This window comes from Rhincodon typus, chromosome 12 (genome assembly GCF_021869965.1).
Source record: "Rhincodon typus isolate 14 chromosome 12, sRhiTyp1.1, whole genome shotgun sequence".
Lineage (NCBI taxonomy): Eukaryota > Metazoa > Chordata > Chondrichthyes > Orectolobiformes > Rhincodontidae > Rhincodon > Rhincodon typus.
Window position 1 is genome coordinate 15,519,790 of NC_063343.1, and position 22,886 is coordinate 15,542,675.

Sequence of the window (22,886 nt, forward strand, 5' to 3'; positions counted from 1 at the left end):
GACTATGCTAGAGCACCGGAACTGAGATGTAACACTGGATAGGGTCTGGGACTCGATAGCACACTGGCATATTACTATTGTTTCTTTTGTGTTCTGTCTAACTCCACGTTCTGCTTCTTTCGAGGGGAATGTGGAGATTGAAACATACTGGCTGAAAGGGAAGAGGGATAAGGATGGGAATGCACAGGCAGCCTGCCCACAGTTTGACACTCAAGCAATCAGCATGACAACACTAACACCAGAATCATCGCTGGGTGGAAAGCGGGAGTTGGTGAGGCATCCACTGTCTACATAACTAATACACCGATGTGAGGAGAGAGCTCTGAATAGCTGGTTACATTTGTACCAAGCCCTAAGATTGTTAGTGTTGTGTTAATGTCATTGGACTAGTAATCCAGAGGCAAAAACAGAAATTGCTTTAAAAACTCAGTGGGTCTAGAAGTGTCTGTGGAGACAAATCAAACTCAATGTTTCAGGTCCAGTGACCATGAAACTCTCATCAGTTTTTGTAAGAACCCATTTGCTTCACTAAAGTCCTTTAGGCAAGATAATCTGTCATCATTACCTGTTTTGGCCTATATGTGACTACAAACCCACAGTTATTCTTGACTGCCCTCTGATACGACTGAACAAGTCACTCCGTTCAAGGGTACATAGAACATAGAACATAGAAAAGTACAGCACAGTACAGGCCCTTCGGCCCACGATGTTGTGCCGAACTTTTACCCTAATCCTAAGGACTATCTAACCTCCACTCCTACCTTATACTATCATCCATATACCTATCTAATGGCCGCTTAAATCCCCTAATGAGGCCGTCTTCACTACCTCTCTGGCAATGCATTCCACGTCCCGACCACTCTCTGAGTAAAGAACCTACCTCTGACGTCTCCCCTATATCTACCTCCACTCACTTTAAAACTGTGCCCCCTCATAATAGCTACCTCCACCCTGGGAAAAAGTCTCTGACTGTCCACTCTATCTATACCTCTGATCATTTCGTACACCTCTATCAAGTCACCTCTCATCCTTTGTCGTTCAAAAGAGAAAAGCCCTAGCTCTCTCAACCTTTCCTCGTAAGACCTTCCCTCCATTCCAGGTAACATCCTGGTAAATCTCCTCTGCACCTTTTCCAATGCTTCCACATCTTTCCTGTAACGAGGCAACCAGAACTGGACACAATACTCCAGATGTGGCCGAACCAGGCTTTTGTATAGTTGGAGCACAACTTCATGGCTCTTGAACTCAATCCCTCTATTAGTGAAAGCTAACACACCATACGCCTTCTTAACAACTCTATCCACCTGGGTGGCAGCTTTCAGGGAACTGTGGACATGAATCCCAAGATCCCTCTGCTCCTCCACACTGCCAAGAATCTTTAACCCTGTATTCTGCTTTCAAATTTGTCCTTCTAAAATGAATCACGTCACACTTTTCAGGGTTAAATTCCATCTGCCACTTCTCAGCCCAGCTCTGCATCCTATTAATGTCCCTTTGTAACCTAGAACAGCCCTCCGCACTATCCACAACTTGACTCACCTTCGTATTGTCCATGAACTTACTAATTCACCCTTCCACTCCTACATCCAAATCATTTACAAAAATCACAAATAGAAGAGGACCCAGAACAGATCTTTGTGGTATACCACTCATAACTGAGCACCATGTTGAATATTTTCTGTCCACTATCACCTTTTGTCTTCTAAGAATCAGCCAATTCTGAATCCAATCTGCCATATTTCCCCCTATCCCATTGTCTCCTACTTTCTGCCATGGGGAACCTTATCAAACGCCTTACTTAAATCCATGTATACCACATCCACTGGTCTACCTTCATCCACGTGTTTGGTCACCTCTTCAGAGAATTCAATAAGGTTTGTGAGGCATGATCTACCCCTCACAAATCCATGCTGACTATCACGAATCAAGCTGCGCCTTTCCAAGTGATTATAAATCCTATCTCTCAGAGCCCTTTCCAATAATTTGCCCACCACTGACGTAAGACTAACTGGCCTGTAATTTCCGGGGTTACCCCTATTTCCTTTTTTGAACAAGGGAATGATGTTTGCCTTTCTCCAATCTTCCGGCACTATACCCGTGGACAGTGAGGACGAAAAGATCATTGCCAAAGGCCCTGTGATCTCTTCCCTTGCTTCCCATAGAATCCTTGGATAAATCCCATCCGGCCCGGGGGACTTATCAATCTTCAAGTTCCTCAAAATTCCTAGCACATCTTCCTTACTAACATCGACCTGTTCTAGCCTACCAGACTGTTTCACACTGTCCTCCTCTACAACTAGGTCCCTCTCAGTTCTGAATACTGAAGAAAAGTATTCATTAAGGACCTGTCCTATCTGTTTAGGGTCTGTGCACAAATTCCCTTTACAATCCTTGATCGGCCCTATCCTTTCTCTGGGCATTCTCTTATTCCTCACGTACGTGTAAAAAGCCTTAGGGTTTTCCTTGATCCTATCTACCAAGATTTTCTCATGCCCCCTTATAGCTCTCCTAAGCTCTTTCTTCAGCTCCTACCTGGATAACTTGTATCCCTCTAGAGCCTTTTCCGTTCCTTGTTTCCTAAACCTTATATAAGCATCCTTCTTCCTCTTAACCAGTCGTTCGACCTCTCTTGAGGCTCCCTAACTTGAATGCATCTTCCCTGCCTGTGAGGGACAAACATATCGAGCACACACAGTATGAATTCCTTAAACAATCTCCACATTTCAATAGTGCTCTTCCCTGACAGCATCTGTTCTCATTTTATGTTACCCAGTTCTTGCCTAACAGAATTGTAATTACCCTTCCCCCAGTTATAAACCTTACCCTGCTGTATGTACCTATCCTTTTCCATGACTATTGTAAAAGTAACAGAGTTATGATTGCTACCGCCAAAATGCTCTCCTACCAACAGGTCTAACACTTGGCCCGGTTCATTGCTAAGCACCAAACCCAAAGTGGCCTCTCCTCGTGTTTGTCTATCTACGTACTGTGTCAGGAATCATTCCTGAACACGCTGGACAAAATCCGCTCCATCTAAACTATTACAACTAAAAAGTTTCCAATCAATATTTGGAAAGTTGAAGTCACCCATGACTACAACCCTGTGACTTCTGCACCTTTCCAGTATCTGCCTCCCAATCCACTCCTCCACTTCTCTGCAACTATTAGGGGGCCTGTAAACACCACCCCCCCAACAAAGTGACTGCTCCTTTCTTGTTCCTGACCTCAACCCAAACTGACTCTGTAGACATATCATTCTCGAACTGCCTTTCAATAGCTGCTATACTAGCCCTGACTAGCAATGCCACTCCCCCGCCTCTCTTTCCACGTTCCCTATTTCTTTTAAAGCATCTAAATCCCGGAACTTCCAACAACCATTCCTGTCCCTGAGTACCCAAGTTTCTGTAATGGCCACAATATCGTAGTTCCAAGTACTGACCCATGCTCTAAGTTCGTCCGCCTTATTTCTAATACTTCTAGCATTGAAGTATACACACCTCAAGCCATCTCTGTGTCCACAATTATGCTTCATCGACTGCATTTCTTTATTAACAACCCTCACTCCCTGTTGTGTCTATTGGAAGGCTGAATACCTCATCCTCTGAATTACAAGTCCGGTTCCCCACCCCCTGCCAATCTTGTTTAAACCATCCCGTATAGCTTGAGCAAACCTCCCTCCCAGGATATTTGTGCCCTTCTGGTTCAGGTGCAACCTGTCCTTACTGTACAGGTCTCACCTTCCCCAGAATGTGCTCCAATTATCCACGTAATGGAAGCCCTCCCTCCTACACCAGCCCTGTAGCCACATGTTTAGTTGCACTGTCTCCCTATTTCTTACCTTGTTGTCATGCTAGTAATCCAGAGATAACTACCCTGCTTGTCCTGGACTTCAGCTTCCAACCTAACTCTCTGTACTCATTTTTCACATTCTCAGTCCTTTTTCTACCTATGTCATTGGTAGCGATGTGTACCATGACTGCTGGTTGCTCACCCTCCCCCTTAAGGATCTTGAAGACACGATCCGAGCCATCACGGACCCTGCCAATGCCCGAATATATTAGTTCCTTCCTGGCTCGCATTCTCTCCACACACCCGCTTTTCCAAACAAGAAGGCCGCTGCTGCACGAGGTAAGTTTTTATAAGGAAAAAACCTTACCTTCCCGTCGGCACCCTGGCTCGCGCTCCTGCTGCTCCAAACAAGTAATTAGAAATTTGCACCGAATGCAGGCTGTGCTAATGATGTCCACAACCCATGATGGAAAGAAAAACAAATGGCTGATATAGACAGGAAACGGAGGGAATGTTTTACAGAATTTGCAAGGGAAATCATAGATGATGCTTTGCAGATTTTACACGTAGTGATTGTTGGATGTGTGCAGTCAATCTGTCTCCTTCTGTCCATTTTGGATCTTTCTTTGGTTCTGTCATATAGAATCATAAAGAAAAGATGCAGCTTTTACCATCAGAAATACACTAATATATCCATTAGTCCCGCTTTCCCACACAAGGCTCACATATCAAGCACTCAGTCAAGTACTTTTTAAAGATTGTGAACTTTCCCACCTCAACTACCCTCATAGGCAGTGCATTCCAGATATACACCACCTTCTGAGTAAAAAATGATTTCCTTAATTCCCCTCTAAACCAGCAGCCTTCGTTTTATATTATTCCCCTTGTTATTTATCCTTTGGTGAAGGGGAACAGCAGCTTTCTATTCTCCTTGTCCATGCCCCTGATAATCATAATGTCATTGAGCAATACAGCATAGAAACAGGCCTTTGGCCCAAACTGGTCCATTCTGACCATGGTGCCCACTCAGTTAGTTCCAATTACCTACATTTGGTCCATATACAACTAAACTCTTCTCATCCTTGTACCTATCCAAATGTTTTTTTAAAATTTTGCTATCGTACCTGCCTCAACCACTTTCTCTGGCAGTCCATTCCATATACGTACCACTCTCTGCGTGAAGAAGTTGCCCCTCAGGTCTTTCTTAAATCTTCCCCCTCTCACCTTAAATTGATGCCCTCTGGTTTTGAATTCCCCATCCCTGGGAAAAAAGACTTTATGCATTCATCCTATCTATACCCCTCATGATTTTATACATCTCAATAAGGTCACCCCTCAATCTCCTACGTTCCAAGGAATAAAGTCCTATCCTGGCCAACCTCTCCCTATAACTCAGGCTTACTAGTCCTGGCAACATCCTCATAAATCTTCTTTGCACACTTTCCAGTTTAACTACATCTTTCTTCTAACAGGGTGACCAAAGCTGTACACAACACTCCAAGTGTGGCCTCACCAATGACTTATACAACTATTACATAACATCCCAACTACTATACTCAATGCCATAATCTTATACACCTCTATTGGGTCCCCCTTCAACCTTCTCTGCTCCACTGAAAACAACCCAAGCTTATCCACTTTCTCTTCATTGCTAAAATGTTCCAGCCCAGGTGACATCCTGGTGAATCTCTGCACCCCCTTCAGTGTAAGCTCATTTTTCCTATAGTGCGCAGACCAGAACTGCACACAGTGCTCCAGATGTAGCCTAAATAAACCCTTCATGTCCCCCTTCACCGTCTTATTATCAATGCCAGTACCGATAAAAGCAAGAGTCCTATATATGCCTTCTTAACTATCTCGTTAACCTGTCCTGCCACCTTCAGTGATTTGCGGACAAGCACCTCAAGGCCCCTCTGTTCCTCTGAGTTTCCTAGTGTTCTACTATTCATTGAGAAATCCCTTGTCTTGTTCTTTCTTCGAAACTGCATCATCTCACATCTATCAGGGTTAAATTCCAACTTCTACTGATTGGTCCATCTGACCAATCCATTTTCATCCTCTTCTAATCTAACACCTTCCTCCTCACTGTCAACCACCCAGCCAATCCTTGTGTCATCCACAAATTTACTTATCACCCCCCTACTATATTCTCATCTACATAGTTTATAAATATCACAAATAAAAAGGGACCCAGTACTAATTCATGTGTTACAGTACAAAACACTGGGCTCGAGTCACACAAGCAGCCTTCTACCACCAACCTCTGTCTCCTGTCACTAAGTCAATCTTGGATCCATCTTACCAAGTTACCCTGAATCCCATGAGCTATTACCTTCTTTATCAGTTTCCAATTTGGGGCCTTGTTAAAGGCTTGCTGAAATCCATAAATACTACATCAACTGCCCTACCATCATCCAAACACAGGGTCACGTCCTTGAAATATTCCACGAGATTTGTTAGACATGACCTCCCTCTTACAAAGTCATACTGACTATCCCTGATCAAATCTTGCCTCTCTAAATAGAGATTCATTTTAATTAATAGTTTCCCCATCACTGGTGATAGATTCACCGGACTATCTCCAGAAACCTTCTTGTAACATGGAGCCACATTAGCTGTTCCCTGCAGCCATAGATAATTTAAAAATTTGGATCAGAATCCCTGTAAATTTCCTAAACAAAATAACTGGAAAAACTCAGCAGATCTGGCAGCATCTGTGATTAGGAAAGTTCTGAAGAAGGGTCACTGGACCTGAAATGTTAACTCTGCTTTCTGTTCACAGATGCAGCCAAACCTGTTGAGATTTTCCCGCAATTTCTGGTTTTGTTTCTGAGTTCCAGCGCCTAAAGTTCTTCGATATTTGTTTAGTGGTCCCCTGTAATTTCCTCCCTCATCTCCCGCAACAGCCTTAGATACAACTTTTCTGGACCTGGGGATTTATCCACTTTTAAATCTTCCAAAACTTCTAATACCTCCATTCTTCTTCTATCAATCTGTTCAAGAACTTCACAGTCCAACTTCTCAAACTCTATATTTGCATCCACCTTAGGATCATAGAATCTCAACAATGTAGAAGCAGGCCATTTGGCCCATAGAGTCCACACTGACCCTGTGAAGAGCATCCCACCCTCTCCCTGTAACCCTGCATTCCCATGACTAATCCACCTATCCTGCATATCCATGGGCACTATAAGCTATGTAGCATGACCAATCCACCCAGCTTGCACATCTTTATGATGTGGGAGAAAACTGGAGCATCCAGAGGGGACACACGCAGACATGGGGAGAATATGCAAACTTCACACAGTCGCCCACAGCTGGAATTGAACCCAGGTCCCTGGTGCTGTGAGGCAGCTAGCTACTGTGCCACCCCTCCTCCTTCCACCTAAAGCAGATGGAGTATGAACTTCCTGCTTCAGCTTTCCTACCTCTGTCTCCGTTTCCAGATAAATCCAACCAACATTTTGGATGATGAGGAACTTGTTCACTCTGAACACTCTCAGCGAGGGGAAATGGTTACATCAACAGCATCACTGGGAATGTCAATGCAGGGAATCAGCACTGACGAGGATTCTTTCACAAAGGTAACATCAGGCTGTAGATGATTCAAGATTAGGAGGATGTTGGAATTGTTGGAAATGGACTAAATATTCTGGCAATTTATATCAAAAGTGCCTGGATTGGACTTGATGAGGAAAGGCTTGGAAACTGGGAGACATTTTATAATTGAAAAAGAGAAGGTTCAATTGGGAATCTAAAATCTGGAAAAGTAGAGATTGCAAGACTTTCACACCATTGTGAATGTCTTGTAGTTTTCCAAACACAGTCTCAAATTAATCCCAGATTCTCACTCTTGATGACCCTGACCTCGTTAATTCCATTACCTCACTCAACACGTTCATGTATCAATCCCTCACTAATTTCATTATCCCACGCTACACAATGTTACATTGGCCCTGTATGAAACATAAATGAAATCCACTAGCTCACTCTACAAGAACCTCTATCAAAACACAATCTATTCCCTTTAGATGACTCCACAGAGCCTTCTAACAAGACCAATATAATCCTACTCACTATTGACTCTATCAATTCCAAGGTAATGTTCTTAGCTGACTCTACTTGACCATCTATCAAATTCAAAACAAATCCCAATAGCACACTCTATGTGACCGTGTTTCAAACCAGTAGTAATCCCACTAGATCATTTGACAAGACCCCCTCCAACAACCGCAAAGTAATTGCATTTGCTGACTCTATATGAACATGTATCCAACCCAAACTAATCTCAATAGATCACTCCACATGATCCTGTACAAATCTCATTAGCTTCCTCTACATGACTCTGTATCAAAATCAAATTAATCCCATTAGTTTACACCATATATCACATTGTCATCCTAAATGAATACTATCAAATTCACTCTATGTGACCCTGTAACAACCCAAACAAATCCCATGTAATCACTCCACATGGTCTCCACAAATCTCGCACGATCATGCATCAAAACCCATGCTCACAACTCACTCAAACTAAAGGAGCCTGTATAAATCTCAAACTAATCCCATTAGTTCACTTGGCAGAGATATCCGTTAAACCCAACCTAATCCCATTAGGTCACTTTACCTGACCCTGTATCAATCCCAAAATAATCCCTCTAGCTCACTCAAAATAACCCTGTTTCCAAATCAAACTAATTCCATTAGTGCAACTCTACAAGACTCTGTATCAGTTCTAAAACAAACCCATTAGATCACTCTCCATGACCCCATATCAAAGCAAAACTTCTCCCATTAGCTCAAACATTATCCTGTATCAAGCCCAAAATACAGATAGTACCAAAAGCTCACTTGACATGATCTTTTATTAACCCAAATTTAATCCCATTCTCTCACTCTAGATAACCCTGTATCAAAAATAAACTAATCTTTTTAACTCACTGTATGTTTTTTTTTGCTCAATACATTATGTCAATCCTAAAATAATCCCATTGGCACAAACAACACAATTCTGTACCATACAAAATCTAGTCCCATTAGATGATTCTACAGAGCCCCTTATCAACTCCAGTCTAATCCCATTCACTAATTCTTACCCTAGCCCGCTATCAATTCCAAGCTAATGCTATGCACTCAATCTCAAAAGATGAATAAATGGTAAAAAGGCAAAATTAATGGCTGTTTATTTGAATGTGCATAGTATTCAGAACAAAATAGATGAATTAATCACAGAGATAGAGGTTAGTGAGTATGATCTTATAGCCATTACGAGCCACGGTTACAAGGAGGTCAAAACTGGGTACGATATGTCCAAGAGTGTGTGACTTTCTGATAAGACAGACAGAAAGGAAAGGTTGGTGGGGTAGCATTGTTGGTGTGGCATTGAGTAAGTACAATAACAAAAATTATGTTGAATGGGAAGGTGTGGAATCCATATGGGTAGAGATGAGAAATAAAAATGGATAAAAGACACTGGTAAGACGAGTCTACTGGACCCCTCATAGCAGCTATATGGTGGGACATGGAATAAATCAGCAGACATTGGGGGCATGTAACAAATGCAGTACATTAATCATGGTGATTTTAAACTTCAGGTAGATGGGGGTAGTCAGGTTGGCACAGGAAGCCATGAGGAAGAATTCATAGAGTGTATTCAGGATAGTTTCTGAGAACAATATGTTATGGACCCAACCAAGGATTAGGCTATTCTGGATCTGATGTGTAATGAGGCACAGAAGGTTGACCATCAGCAGTTCAGTGGAATTACGGTCAAGGGATCAGGAGGTGGGTCTCTTGGAAAAGATGAGCTGTGCTTGGAGAGGGTACAGGGAGATAGGAGAGAGAGTGGGGAAAGATGTGAGTTTAGGACAAGGGCACAGGGCAACCCAGAGGAAGTTTTGTCCTGTGAGCTAGTGGAAAGGAGAGAACCATCAGAGGTAGCTGATCAGATTGTCTGATCAGAGCAGTATGAGGGAGAACACAAATGGATAGCAGCAGTGGAGACAAAAAGAAAATTCAGAAGCTAAATGAAGCTTAGAAATTAAGCCATCAAGCGACATAAAACAAAACAGTAAAATACAAACCAAAATACAGAAAATCTTAGTAGTGTCACTGTGAGGTGAACAGGTAATGTATGGTGGCTCAGTGGTTAGCACTGCTGCCTCATAGCACCAGGGCCCTAGGTTTGATTCCAGCCTTGGGCGACTACCTGTGTTTGCATGAGTTTCTTCCAGGTACTCTGGTTTCTTCCCATGGTCCAAAGATGTGCAGGTTAGGTGGATTGGCCATGCTAAATTGCCCATAGTGTCTAGGGTGGGGAAATGCAGGGATAAGCTAGGGGGTGGGTCTGGGTGGGATGCTTTGTGGAGGGCTGATATGGACTCAATGGGTCAAATGGCCTGCTTCCACACTGTAGGGATTCTATGAAATGTAAAAATACTAAAGGAATTTATTTTTGCAATTACTGGGAATATGATATTGGAAACTGTTTATAAATTATAAAACTATGCTTTAAAATTGAGGAATTAGAGAGGGTGCATAAAGAATTTTCAGGAAAAGAAAGAAAAGTAAGGTTAGATCTGTCAGACATGATGAACCACCTTTGGTCTCCTCTGTGTAAAAGAGAAAGTTGAGGGGTCCCTGTTCCAGAGCATAGAGTGTGTGCATTGATGAGGAAGAGCCAAACTGGAGGCCATCAGAATAAGAACATCACTGAGGTATACATTTGGACTGCAGTGATTTTCACAGGTTGCAGCATGGCATGAAAGTGGAATTGAGGCCACAGTCTACAATCCAACCAGCTATGATATTATTGAAGTTGGATCAGGTAAAGGGGCTGAATGATCTGCCTCCTGTTGAGAAATTAGAACTTGCGTCAGGGCTTTAGGATTGTGGAGACACTTTGTGATGATGTCATGGAGCTGCTTCCCACATAATAACACAGTGGGGAGGAGATAGACAACACAGAAGGCGAAAGAGCAATGGAGTTCAGGGAATGATCTCTTAATCGTGCAAAGATAAACACAGAGACTGAAATATCACAATTACCACATATAACAGCATTTGTATTCATACGACATAAACAGGGTTCAAAGAAAGCCCAAGTCTGGAAACAGTACTTGTCCTTGCCTTCTCTTTGACCTTCTCCTCAAACCCAAACTCTTAGGTGTTGACATAAAAACCACATGATTCAAGAGAGACCTCTCTCATAGGGAGCTGTTAAACTGAACATTTTGATGCAGATTTTGGGGAGCCTGGCGAAACATATGAGGGAGAAAGGAATTGAGGCCTTTACTAATGATTAGATGAGGAAGGGTGAGAGGGTCAAGTGGGATATAAATACCAGGATAGGCTGAATATTTCAAATGGTTTACTTCTGTGCCATGTAGACTCTTTCAGAATTGGAAGATTAAGTAACCATGTAAGGAATCGATGAAGTCCTTGCACTTGTTACTAATAAGATATTAAAGCACTTTTAACACATTCAGCTCCCCTCATGGATCATTGTTGTGTCCCTGCTCCAAACAATGCTCCCTCCAATCCTCACGATCTGAACATCTCAATTTACTGTCAGAATGAAGGAGGTGGAGATGATTGGTGAGACACAAATAAAAATAGAATATAAGAGCAGGAGTAGGCCATTCAACCATTCAGTTTATTATGCTTTTCAATATGATCATCGCTGATCATCCAACTTAATATCCTGTTCCTGCTTTTCTTCCCATACTTTTAGCCCTAAGAACTATATCAAACTCCTTCTTGAAAACATTCAGCTCTTTCTATAGCAGAGAATTGGGCGGCACGGTGGCTCAGTGGTTAGTACTGCTACCTCACAGCCCCAGGGACCTGGGTTCAATTCCAGCCTCGGGTGACTGTCTGTCTGGAGTTTGCACATTCTCCTTGTGTCTGCATGGGTTTCCTTCCACAGTTCAAAGGTGTACAGGCTAGGTGGATTGGCTGTGCTAAATTGCCTGTAGTGTTCAGGGATGTGTAGATTAGGTGGGTTATAGGGGAATGTGTCTGGGTGGAATGCTCCGAGGGTTGGTGTGGACTTCTTGACTTGTAGGGATACTATGATCTATTATTTATGAATTCCACAGACTCACAACCCTCTGGGTAAAGACATTTCTCCACATCTCAGGCCTAAGTGGCATACTTGGTAATCCTTGGATGTGATCCTTGGTTCCTGTGTTTACATTGGCTAGTCCTGACTGAAGCATCTCTGCATGCTCCTCATAAATCACCCTCCCCCAAGTTGGGAGGGTGCCAACTTGGAGACATTATGTCAGGTTCTCTCGTCTAAATCATTAATATCGATTGTGAATAGCTGGGGTCCCAGCTCCGTAGTCCACTGGTTACTATCTGCCAATTGGAAGCAGACCTGTTTATTCCTGCTATTTCCTATCGGCCAACCAGTTCTCTGTCCATGTCAGTACACTATACTGAATCCCATGCATATTAATTTTACATGCTAATCTCTCTGAACCTTTATCGAAAGCCTCCTGGAAATCCAAGTAAACCACATCCAGTGACCACCCCCTGTTTATAAACTCTACTAGTTACATCCCCTGAAAATTCCAGAAGCTTTTAAAGCATGATTTCCTTTTTGTAAATCTATGCTGACTCTGCCCATCCTCCCTGTTTTCCAAGTGCTCTGCAATTAAATCTTTAATAATGGATTCCAGCATTTTCCCCATCAGAGACAGACAGACAGAGACAGACAGAGAGATGGGGCAGGATTTAATGCACTGTGCACTAAGTGTGGAAGACGACTAACTCCTCACCAATACGAAGGAGAAAGCTCCAAATCAGCCACTTGAGGGTTAATAATGAGCAGCAAGCAGCTACTGAAGGGCCATTCAATAGCAGGTCCGGCTCGGAAACAGAAGGAAATAAGAGGGGGAGCACTCCTATATGAGCCAACCATATTCCAGACTGTGATCAAGTCAAAGTAAAAGGCAGGCAGTTCTTGAAAGAAGATCCGAGGGTACAGAGGTACACTCTGTAAGCAGGAACTGCATGTCGTAATTGAGGCCACACGCCTGATGGAAGAAATATGTCGTAAGGGCACACGACTTTGGAGGAGGCCCAATGTAAAGATATTGCTGCAGGGTCTAACGGCGGAAAGTTGCTACCTGGAACAAAAACAGAAGTTGCTAGAAAAGCATAGCAGCTCTGGCGGCATCTGTGAAGAGAAATCAGAGTTAATGTTTTCATGTCTGGTGACCCTTCCTCAGAAAGTTGTCACCCGGGTTCAGTGGCACACTGATCCTCCTCCTCAAGTAGGAGACTCAGAACTGCAGCAGCAATTCAGTGTTGCTTTTTGCCCTAGAAAAACTCAAGAGCTTTGCTGGATGGTCATGACAAAGCCAGAGGAAGGCACCAAAGTGACCAGCCAGTACCACAACATAGTGGCTACCAGATGGTCTATGACCAGTAGTGGCACCCTGTAAGACAACACTCGGAGCAGTCCCATCCAGAGTCCTAGGTGAATGGTTTCCAACTCATGTCAATTTGCTGTCCAGCATTCCTTAGCAGGGCAAAGATGGATTCCCATGTAGAGGTGGTGAGTTGTACTCCACAAGAAGGACTGGAACGACTTCAGCAGGGGACCATCTGCCATGGACCAACCAGAAATTCTGACCATTTATTCTTGTTGATCCTTGCAGAGAAGACCTCCAGTACTTGCACATCCTCTGCAAGTCAGTCGGGTCCATAACATGCGGAGCACATCACCAGTGTATGCCACAAGGACAACTCCCTGACTCAGCCCATGCACAGCCAGAGTCAACAGCCACAAGAGGTACGGTAATGGTTTCACTCAGAGAGAATATAATATACTGGACAGGGAGCAGCCCGGATGCATTTCCCTCCTGAAGCACAAGGGGAACCGTCATGGACATGTTAACCTCTACCAGACGCTCCACGGCGAAGTACAAAGTCAGATCTGGGTGACAAAGTCCATCCCAAACCCAAGAGCCTGCAAAATCTTGAGCACATACTTGTGATCCACTGTGTCAAATACCTTTTCCTGATCAAGGGAGAGAAAGGTGCTCAACAGACCAGCCGCCTGAAGATAACCGATTATGTTCTGGACCAGGTGGACATTATTGTAGATGGTCCAGCCTGGGATGGCGTAGGTCTGGTCTGGGTGAATCATGTGGTCCAGCATGGTGCCGAGGAGAGTTGAAAGTGCGCTGGTGAAGATTTTGTAGTCAGTGCTGAGGAGGGAGATAGGATGCCAGTTATAGAGTCACAGAGTCATAAAGCATGGAAACTGACCCTTCCATCCAACCAGTCCATGCCGATCATAATCCCAAACTAAACTAGTACCACCTGCTTGCTCCTGGACCATCTCCTTCCAAACCTTTTCTATTCATGTACGTATCCAACTATCCTTTAAATGTTGCAATTGTACCTGCATCCACCACTTCCTCTGGAAGTTCATTCCGCATATGAACCACCCTCTGTGTAAAACAATTGTCCGTCATGTCTTTTTAAAATCTTTCTCCTCTCACCTTAAAAATGTGACCCCTAGTCTTAAAATGACCCATCCAAGGGAAAAGACAACTACCATTAAATTGACCTATACCACTCATTATCTGATAAACTTCTATAAGGTTGCCTCTCAACCTCCTATGCTGTAGTGAAAAAAGTCCCAACCTATCCAGCCTTTCTTTATAACTTAAACCTTCCACACCCAGCAACATAGAACATAGAATATAAAACATCAAACATAGAACATAGAACAGTACAGCACAGTACAGGCCCTTTGGCCCACAATGTTGTGCCAAACTTTTTACCCTAAATCTAAGGTCTATCTAACCTCCAACCCTTCCTTATACTATCATCCATATGCCTATCTAAGAGCCGCTTAAATGCCCCTAATGAGGCAGGCTCCACTACCCTCTCCGGCAATGCATTCCATGCCCCTATCACTCTTGACTGCCCTTTGATACGACTGAACAAGTCACTCCGTTCAAGGGTACATAGAACATAGAACATAGAAAAGTACAGCACAGTACAGGCCCTTCGGCCCACGATGTTTTGCTGAACTTTTACTCTAATCCTAAGGACTATCTAACTTCCACTCCTACCTTATACTATCATCCATATGCCTATCTAATAGCCGCTTAAATGCCCCTAATGAGACCGTCTTCACTACCCTCTCCGGCAATGCATTCCACGTCCCAACCACTCTCTGAGTAAAGAACCTACCTCTGACATCTCCGCTATATCTACCTCCACTCACTTTAAAACTATGCCCCTCATAATAGCTACCTCCACCCTAGGAAAAAGTCTCTCCCTGTCCACTCTATCTATACCTCTATCAAGTCACCTCTCATCATTTGTCGTTCAGAAGAGAAAAGCCCTAGCTCTCTCAACCTTTCCTCGTAAGACCTTCCCTCCATTCCAGGTAACATCCTGGTAAATCTCCTCTGCACCTTTTCCAACACTTCCACATCTTTCCTGTAAGGAGGCGACCAGAACTGGACATAATACTCCAGATGTGGCCGAACCAGGCTTTTGTATAGTTGGAGCACAACTTCATGGCTCTTGAACTCAATCCCTCTATTAATGAAAGCTAACACACCATACGCCTTCTTAACAATTGTATCCACCTGGGTGGCAGCTTTCAGGGAACTGTGGACATGAATCCCAAGATCCCTCTGCTCCTCCACACTGCCAAGAATCTTTCCGTTAACCCTGTATTCTGCTTTCAAATTTGTCCTTCCAAAATGAATCACCTCACACTTTTCAGGGTTAAATTCCATCTGCCACTTCTCAGCCCAGCTCTGCACCATATCAATGTCCCTTTGTAACCTAGAACAGCCCTCTGCGCTATCCACAACTTGACCCACCTTTGTATTGTCCGTGAACTTACTAATCCACCCTTCCACTCCTACATCCAAATCATTTACAAAAATTACAAATAGAAGAGGACACAGAACAGATCCTTGTGGTACACCACTCGTAACTGAGCACCAAGCCGAATATTTTCTGTCCACTACCACCCTTTGTCTTCTAAGAATCAGCCAATTCTGAATCCAATCTGCCATATTTGCTCCTATCCTATGTCTCCTTACTTTCTGCCGTGGGGAACCTTATCAAATGCCTTACTTAAATCCATGTATACCACATCCACTGCTCTACCTTCATCCACGTGTTTGGTCACCTCTTCAAAGAATTCAATAAGGTTTGTGAGGCATGATTTACCCCTCACAAATCCATGCTGACTATCACGACTCAAACTGTGCCTATCCAAGTGATCATAAATCCTATCTCTTAGACAGTGAAGATGAAAAGATCATCGCCAAAGGCCCTGCGATCTCTTCCCTTGCTTCCCATAGAATCCTTGGATAAATCCCATCAGGCCCGGGGGACTTACCTATCTTCAAGTTCCTCAAAATTCCTAGTACATCTTCCTTACTAGCACTCACCTCCTCTATCCTACCAGCCTGTTTCACACTGTCCTCCCCTATATCTAGATCCATCTCACTTGTGAATACCAAAGAAAAGTATTCATTAAGGACCTCTCCTATCTCTTTAGGCTCTGTGCACAAATTCCCTTTACAATCCTTGATCGGCCGTACCCTTTCTCTGGTCATTCTCTTATTCCTCACGCACATGTAAAAAGCCTTGGAGTTTTCCTTGATCCTATCTGCCAAGGTTTTCTCATGCCCCCTTATCGTTCTCCTAAGCCCTTTCCTCAGTTCCTTCCTGGGTAACTTGTATCCCTCTAGAGCCTTTTCCGATCCTTGTTTCCTAAACCTTATATAAGCATCCTTCTTCCACTTAACCAGTCGTTCGACCTCTCTTGAGAACCAAGGTTCCCTCACTCAACTGCATCTTCCCTGCCTGCAAGGGACAAACATATCAAGCACACATAGTATACATTCTTTAAACAATCTCCACATTTCTTTAGTGCTCTTCCCTGACAGCATCTGTTCCCATTTTATGTTACCCAGTTGTTGCCTAACAGAATTATAATTACCCTTCCCCCAATTATAAACCTTACCCTGCTGTATGTACCTATGCTTTTCCATGACTGTTGTAAAAGTAACAGAGTTATGATCGCTACCGTCAAAATGCTCTCCTACCAACAGGTCTAACATTTGGCCAGGGTCATTGCCAAGCACCAACTCCAAAGTGGCCTCTTCTCGTGTTGGTCTATCTACATGCTGTGTCAGGAATCCTTCCTGAACGCCCTGGACAAAATCCGCTCCATCTGAACTATTATAACTAAAAAGTTTCTAATCAATATTCAGAAAGTTGAAGTCACCCAAGACTACAACCCTGTGACTTCTGCACCTTTCCAGTATCTGCCTCCCAATCCGCTCCTCCACTTCTCTGCAACTATTAGGGGGCCTGTAAGAACCCCCCAACAAAGTGACTGCTCCTTTCCTGTTCCTGGCCTCAACCCAAACTGACTCTGTAGACATATCATTCCTGGTACATCAAATGGAGATCTCCCTTCCTGGGCAACAGAGTGATGATGGACTTGCACCAAGAAAGGGACGTCCCTCAGTTGTTACACATTCTCTGGGATCTACTCATAGCTTTCCCCCAAGATTCCCTAGAACTCAATGGTCAGCTCAAGCAGCCCTGTCGACTTGCTCCTGGACAGCTGGTCAAGGGTGTGAGTCAGGTCCTCCAGGGTCAGAGAGGCAACAAGCCTTGCAGAACCCTCCGCACTGACTCATGACAGGTCCTCCCACAGAACCTTGGGAGCTTCCTCGCTGGTCCAATCTGGAGAGAACAGAGCCAAAAGAAGCACCAGACTTGGGCCCTGATGCCCTCCAGATCGAGATGAGGGATCTGTCATCAGCACACAGCACAAGAAACCGCTAGTGGACCCCATGCCTTTTTTCCAGTGAGTAGAAGAAGAGGGAGATATGGTCCGGATCACAGAAGAACCAGGCCTGTGATCTCATGTAGGCACCACTGGACCCAGTGAGATGCAAGTCTTGGAGCATGGTCTTCTTCACCACATGCCTCCCGCAGGACCAGGTCCTCATTGGACTGACTCAGATGTGACTCTAAGTTGAGCACCTCCTTCTCCAACTGCCTGATCCTGATTTCCACCAGATGAGAGTATTGCCCACGTCCCACCAAAGCCTCAAGGAGGGGAGAACCCTGCATTTGCTTCTCCAGCTAGCCCTGAAGTGATGGAATGATTCTCTGAACCACCTTTTCTCCAGCAGCAGGTTCTTAAAAGTGCCAGTGTGCTGTATTGATTCTGGCGCAGAACAGGGTGAGCTTCACCCACACCAGGTGGTGATCTGAGAACTGAACCTGCTGCAGGAAATTAGTCAGAACACAGGAGGTGTACAACCTGGAAATGTAAAGGTGGTCAATTCTAGATGTTCTGACCCCAGGCCTCTCAAAGGTGAAGACAATGGAGTCAGCATAGAGATTCCACCAGACATCTACAAAGCCAAAGGATCTGATCAAGGCCCTCAACTTCTCCACCATGCTGAGCTTGTCCAAGCATCGCCACAGTCCCCCTGTCTTGAGGTTGTAATTGAAATCTCCCAAGAAAAATGACATTTCCCTCATCATTGGAGCTGAAGAGAGCAGACAATTCCTCAAAGAAGCTTGTCTGCCTGGGTGCCGTCTGAAACACGAAGTGAAGTACCATGGTTCCGAATCGAATTGTGAGCTGGAGCATATGGCCAGCATGCTCCGTCACCCTCAAGATCTCTGGCTGAAAAAAATGGGGCTACCAACATAGCCATCCTGCCAGAATTGGAGACTAAGTGACTCATGTAGATATTTTCCTACCACTTCAGGAGCCACATAGTTTCATCTCCTGAAATGGGGTGGATTTCTTGTGGGATGCTCTTTGCAAAGAGCAAAAGGATGTGAAAACTGCTCTTAACCTCTCTGCTGCTGTTGAGACTGGCTGTGGATGAACACTGTTGTCTCGAGTCACCAGTTAATGATTTATTGAGTGGAGGAGGGACATTTATCCACAGCTCCTCCTGAGGACGCTACAGAGGAAGCCTTGGCATCACTGCTTTATATTTCTGTCCACTCCCAGGGCTGTTAAGCGCTATAGGGCAGACAGGAGCAGAAGTGGTAGGAATCCCACTGGTTCAACACCAAGCGGACATTGTCATGGTGACCAAGCATTGCTCATAAAACATCCTAGAGCTCCTCCATGGGGATCAGGGGGACACCAGCCATGAGCACATCTCACACCACCTCATCTCATTCCATGGTGCTCGTGACTGATGTCCCGTCCTCCTCCAGTTCATTGCCTCCAGTCCCCATCCCTCCCCCACATCAAGTGTCAGGGTGGTCTGGGCTCACTGGTTGGACACATATTTGCCTCGACCCCACTCCCCCAGGGTCGACAGCAGGAGGATCCTCTGCAGGGACCTTTGAGTCTTTGATTAAAATGTTAAGAGAGTCGGAACTTCAGACTCTAGACTCCAGTCCTTAGTTAGTATCAGGTTTCAGTCCCTTCAGGCAGTAAAAGGAAAGGCTAGAGGCTCCAGTACTCCAAGGCAGCAGCAGGAATAGATTGCCCACGCTCTTGACCTCAATTAACAGCATTGGTTCCATGCACCAATAGCCAAGTACTACCTCATCTGTGAAACTCATCCTTTTTATATGTCAGCCAGGGCTCCCTGATTGGACCAAATTAAAAGCCCCAATCAGGGAATGCATTCTATGATAGCAAGCTGGCTGACCTCCTGTTCTGAGTCTGTGGACATAGGCTGGTCCTTTTCTTTGGACAGTCTCCTGGCAGCGTGGGCAGGGATGTAGGGTGGGCAGAGTCAGGGACGGGCAGTAGGCAGGGACAGGCAGTGGGCAGGATCAGTGAAGGGCAGTGGGGAGAATGAATGATAGGCAGTGTTCCCGGTAATGTTAATGCTGCTTGATCTGTGGTTCAGTTGAGAAAACATGCACTATCAGAGCCAGAGGAATCAGATCACTGAGCGACAGGTGACTGAAGGAGAAAGTGAATAATTGAGATGTCAATGAAGAAATGATTGGAAATTGAAAGGACCCTCACAAAGCCATCCAAACCAGGAACCATAGAGAACCAAGTTTATCTGGTTAACTGTTATTGGCTCTGTTATTGATTAATTTGGTTCAGTATTTATAGTTGTGCTTCGGTGTTGAGGATCTGGGTTAAGGTTGACCACATCTGCCTGTTAGGTGCAATGTGAATCCTTGATGTTAGTTGTGTAATAAAGGTGTTTTGTATTTTGCAGAACCATTACAAAGAGTCTTTTGTGGAAAATGATCCAGAGGCTCTGACCCATCAACAGGAAGATACCCACTCTGATGCAAAACTGGACCCATGTGTGGCTCCCTTATCCACCTCTCAGAATGGTACAATACCCAGGACACCAGTCTGCCAACTCCTCTAAACCCTCACAATATTTCAAGATGGAACCTTCTTTCTTTCACCGTCATTGATTGAACAACATATCTTAGATAAAATGCTGTTTGGTGTGTGGTAAATTTGAGGATGAATTAAACAACTACTCTTTGATTGACATGCTGGAGATCCCTGATGTGCCCAAATTTTCATGCTCTTCCATTTCACACCTAGAATCACTATTGAAAAGATGTGTTATTTATTGTGTTAATAGAATAGTGGTCAACAATCAGAATGAGGCGCAGTCTTCATCTCCTTCTTTGATTTCTTCCTTGCTAAATCTGAAAACAAGGAGCTCTTGCCTGATACCTACTAACTTCCTGATTTGAAAACAGGGACTGCTGCAAACATTCAGAAGATCGGGCAACATCTATGGAGAGAAAAAAAGAGTTAATGTTTCACTATTAGATGGGATTCTGCCATTGGAAACCATTTACTGAACAATTTGCACTATGCCCAGATTTACTTCAGAAACCAATGACCAAAGTCATTGGCTGGTCTCGCAGGATAATGCATTTGAGTGTGTTAGAAGCTGTATATATAAATATACAGGACCTTAAGGGAGGCAGGAATTTGTACAAATCCAGCAGTTTTTCAAAAAAAAACAGGGTCATGGAAACTGTCAACTCACTGCATTCCCTTACAACATCCTTACAAGGGGTGGCATGGTGGCTCAGTGGCTCAGTGGTTAGCACTGCTGCCTCACAATACCAAAGACCTGGGTTCAATTCCACCCTCGGGTGACTGTCTGTGTGGAGTTTGCACATTGTGTCTGTGCGGGTTTCCTTTGGGTGTTCTGGTTTTCTCCCACAGTCCAAAAATGTGTAGGCTAGGTGGATTGGCCATGGAAAATTACCCATAGTGTTGAGGGATGTGTAGATTAGGTGGGTTAAAGGGGGACAGGTCTGGGTGGGATGCTCTGAGGGTCGGTGTGGATTTGTTGGGCCATACCACCAATTTTTGTGTCACCTGCAAACTTACTGATTGTACCTCCTATATTCAAGGCCAAATCACTAATGTACACAACAAACAGCAAAGGACCCAACACTGAACCTGTGGTACATCTCTGAACAGAGGCTTCCAGTCACATAAACACCCTTTGACCATTACTCTCTGCTGTTGCCACTCAGCTAATTTTGGTTCCAATTTGACAAATTGCTGTGGCTCCCATGTGCTCTGACCTTTTCGACCAGTTTACCATGTGACACTTTTGTCAAAGGTCTTACTGAAGTCCATGCAGACGACATCTAGTGCACTACCCTCATCCACACATCTAGTCACCTCCTTGAAAAATTCTGCCAAACCTGTCAGACATGATCGCTCTCTGATAAGGCCATGCTACTTTTGTTTAATCCGTGCCTCTCCAAGTGGAGATTAATGCTGTCCCACAGACTTTTTCAACAGTTTCCCTAGCATAAATGTGTAAATTAATGTCTGGGTCCCCGTAATCTCCTCCATTGCCTTCCACTGCAGCCTGGTCTACATCTCATCTGGGTCTGGGGATTGATCCACTTTCAAATCTGCAAAATCCATTAATACCTCCTCCACTGGTCTCACAATGACCTTACTCTATCTCCAATTATTCCCTTGCCCCTGATATACATTGAAAACACCTTTGGATTTTCCTTAATGTTATTTGGGAATTTTTTTTTCATGTCACCTCTTTGGTCTCCTAATTATTTTTGTAAGTAACCCTTTGGACTTGCTATACTCCTGTAGAGTTCTGTTGTTTTCAGCCTTGCGTATCTACCATAAATTTCCTTTTTCTTCCCCTCATCTAATCCTGTACATCCCTTAATATATATGGTTCTCTGGACCTCTTGGTTCTACCCTTCACCTTTATGGGAATATGTTGGCCCTACTCTCACTAGTCATAGAGTCAGAGAGATGTACATCACAGGTAATGGCCATTCATCCCATTGCATTTGTGCTTGTCAAAAGCAATTCTAATCCCATTTTCCAGCACTTGGTCTTATGTGCCTTGGCATTGAAAGTGCACATCTAAATACTTCTTAAATGGTTTGAGAGTTTCTGCCTGTATCACCTTTACAGGCAGTGAGTTCCAGATTCCCACTATCCCTTGTGTGAAGTAGTTTTTTCCTCACATCTCCTCTAAACCTTCTGGCCATTACCTTAATTGTATGCCTCCTGGTCATTGATCCCTCTATCAAGGGAAAATATTTCTTCCTATTTACCCTATCTATTCTCTTCATAATTTTATATATCTCAATCATGTCCTCTGTCAATCTCCTCTGCTGTAAGGAAAACAACTCTAGTCTGTCCAATTTGTCTTCATGACTGAAACTCTTCAGCCCAGGCAACATCCTGGTAAATTGCGTCCACATCCTCTCCAGTGCTATCACATCCTTCCTATAATGTGGATTCCAGAACTGCACACAGTACTCTAGCTGTGGCATAACCAATATTTTATACAGTTCCAGCCTAAACCCTTGCTCTTAAATTCAAAGGCAAGTATCCCATATGCCTTCTTAACTATCTTATCCACCCGTCTTGATAACTTAAGGGACCAACATACATGCACACCAAGGTCTCTCTGATCCTCAATGCTTTCCAGCGTCCTACCATTCATCATGGATTCCCTTGCTTTGTTTATCCTGCCCAAGATCATCACCTCACATTTATCTGGACTGAATTCCATTTGCCACTGATCAGTCCATCTATATCGTCTTTTAGTTGAAAA

At 44.0% G+C, this 22,886-nt stretch overlaps 2 protein-coding genes across 3 annotated transcripts in view; one reads left to right on the plus strand and one right to left on the minus strand.

The window, feature by feature from the left end:
* The window catches only part of LOC109937490 (soluble guanylate cyclase 88E-like), a 116,899-nt gene extending 96,693 nt beyond the window's left edge, over positions 1–20,206 (plus strand). The window contains exons 16-18 of the mRNA XM_048603942.1: positions 125–271; positions 7,236–7,373; positions 20,016–20,206. Coding sequence (XP_048459899.1) covers positions 125–271; positions 7,236–7,373; positions 20,016–20,174 — 444 coding nt within the window. The 3' untranslated portion in view covers positions 20,175–20,206. The remainder of the gene's footprint in view (positions 1–124; positions 272–7,235; positions 7,374–20,015) is intronic.
* Positions 20,207–20,361: 155 nt separating this feature from the next.
* Positions 20,362–22,886, minus strand: part of ssbp1 (single-stranded DNA binding protein 1) — a 48,873-nt gene continuing 46,348 nt past the window's right edge. For both annotated transcript variants that reach the window (XM_048603652.1, XM_048603654.1), the window contains one exon: positions 20,362–20,555. In XM_048603652.1, the coding sequence (XP_048459609.1) occupies positions 20,461–20,555 (95 nt within the window). In that variant the 3' untranslated portion in view covers positions 20,362–20,460. The remainder of the gene's footprint in view (positions 20,556–22,886) is intronic.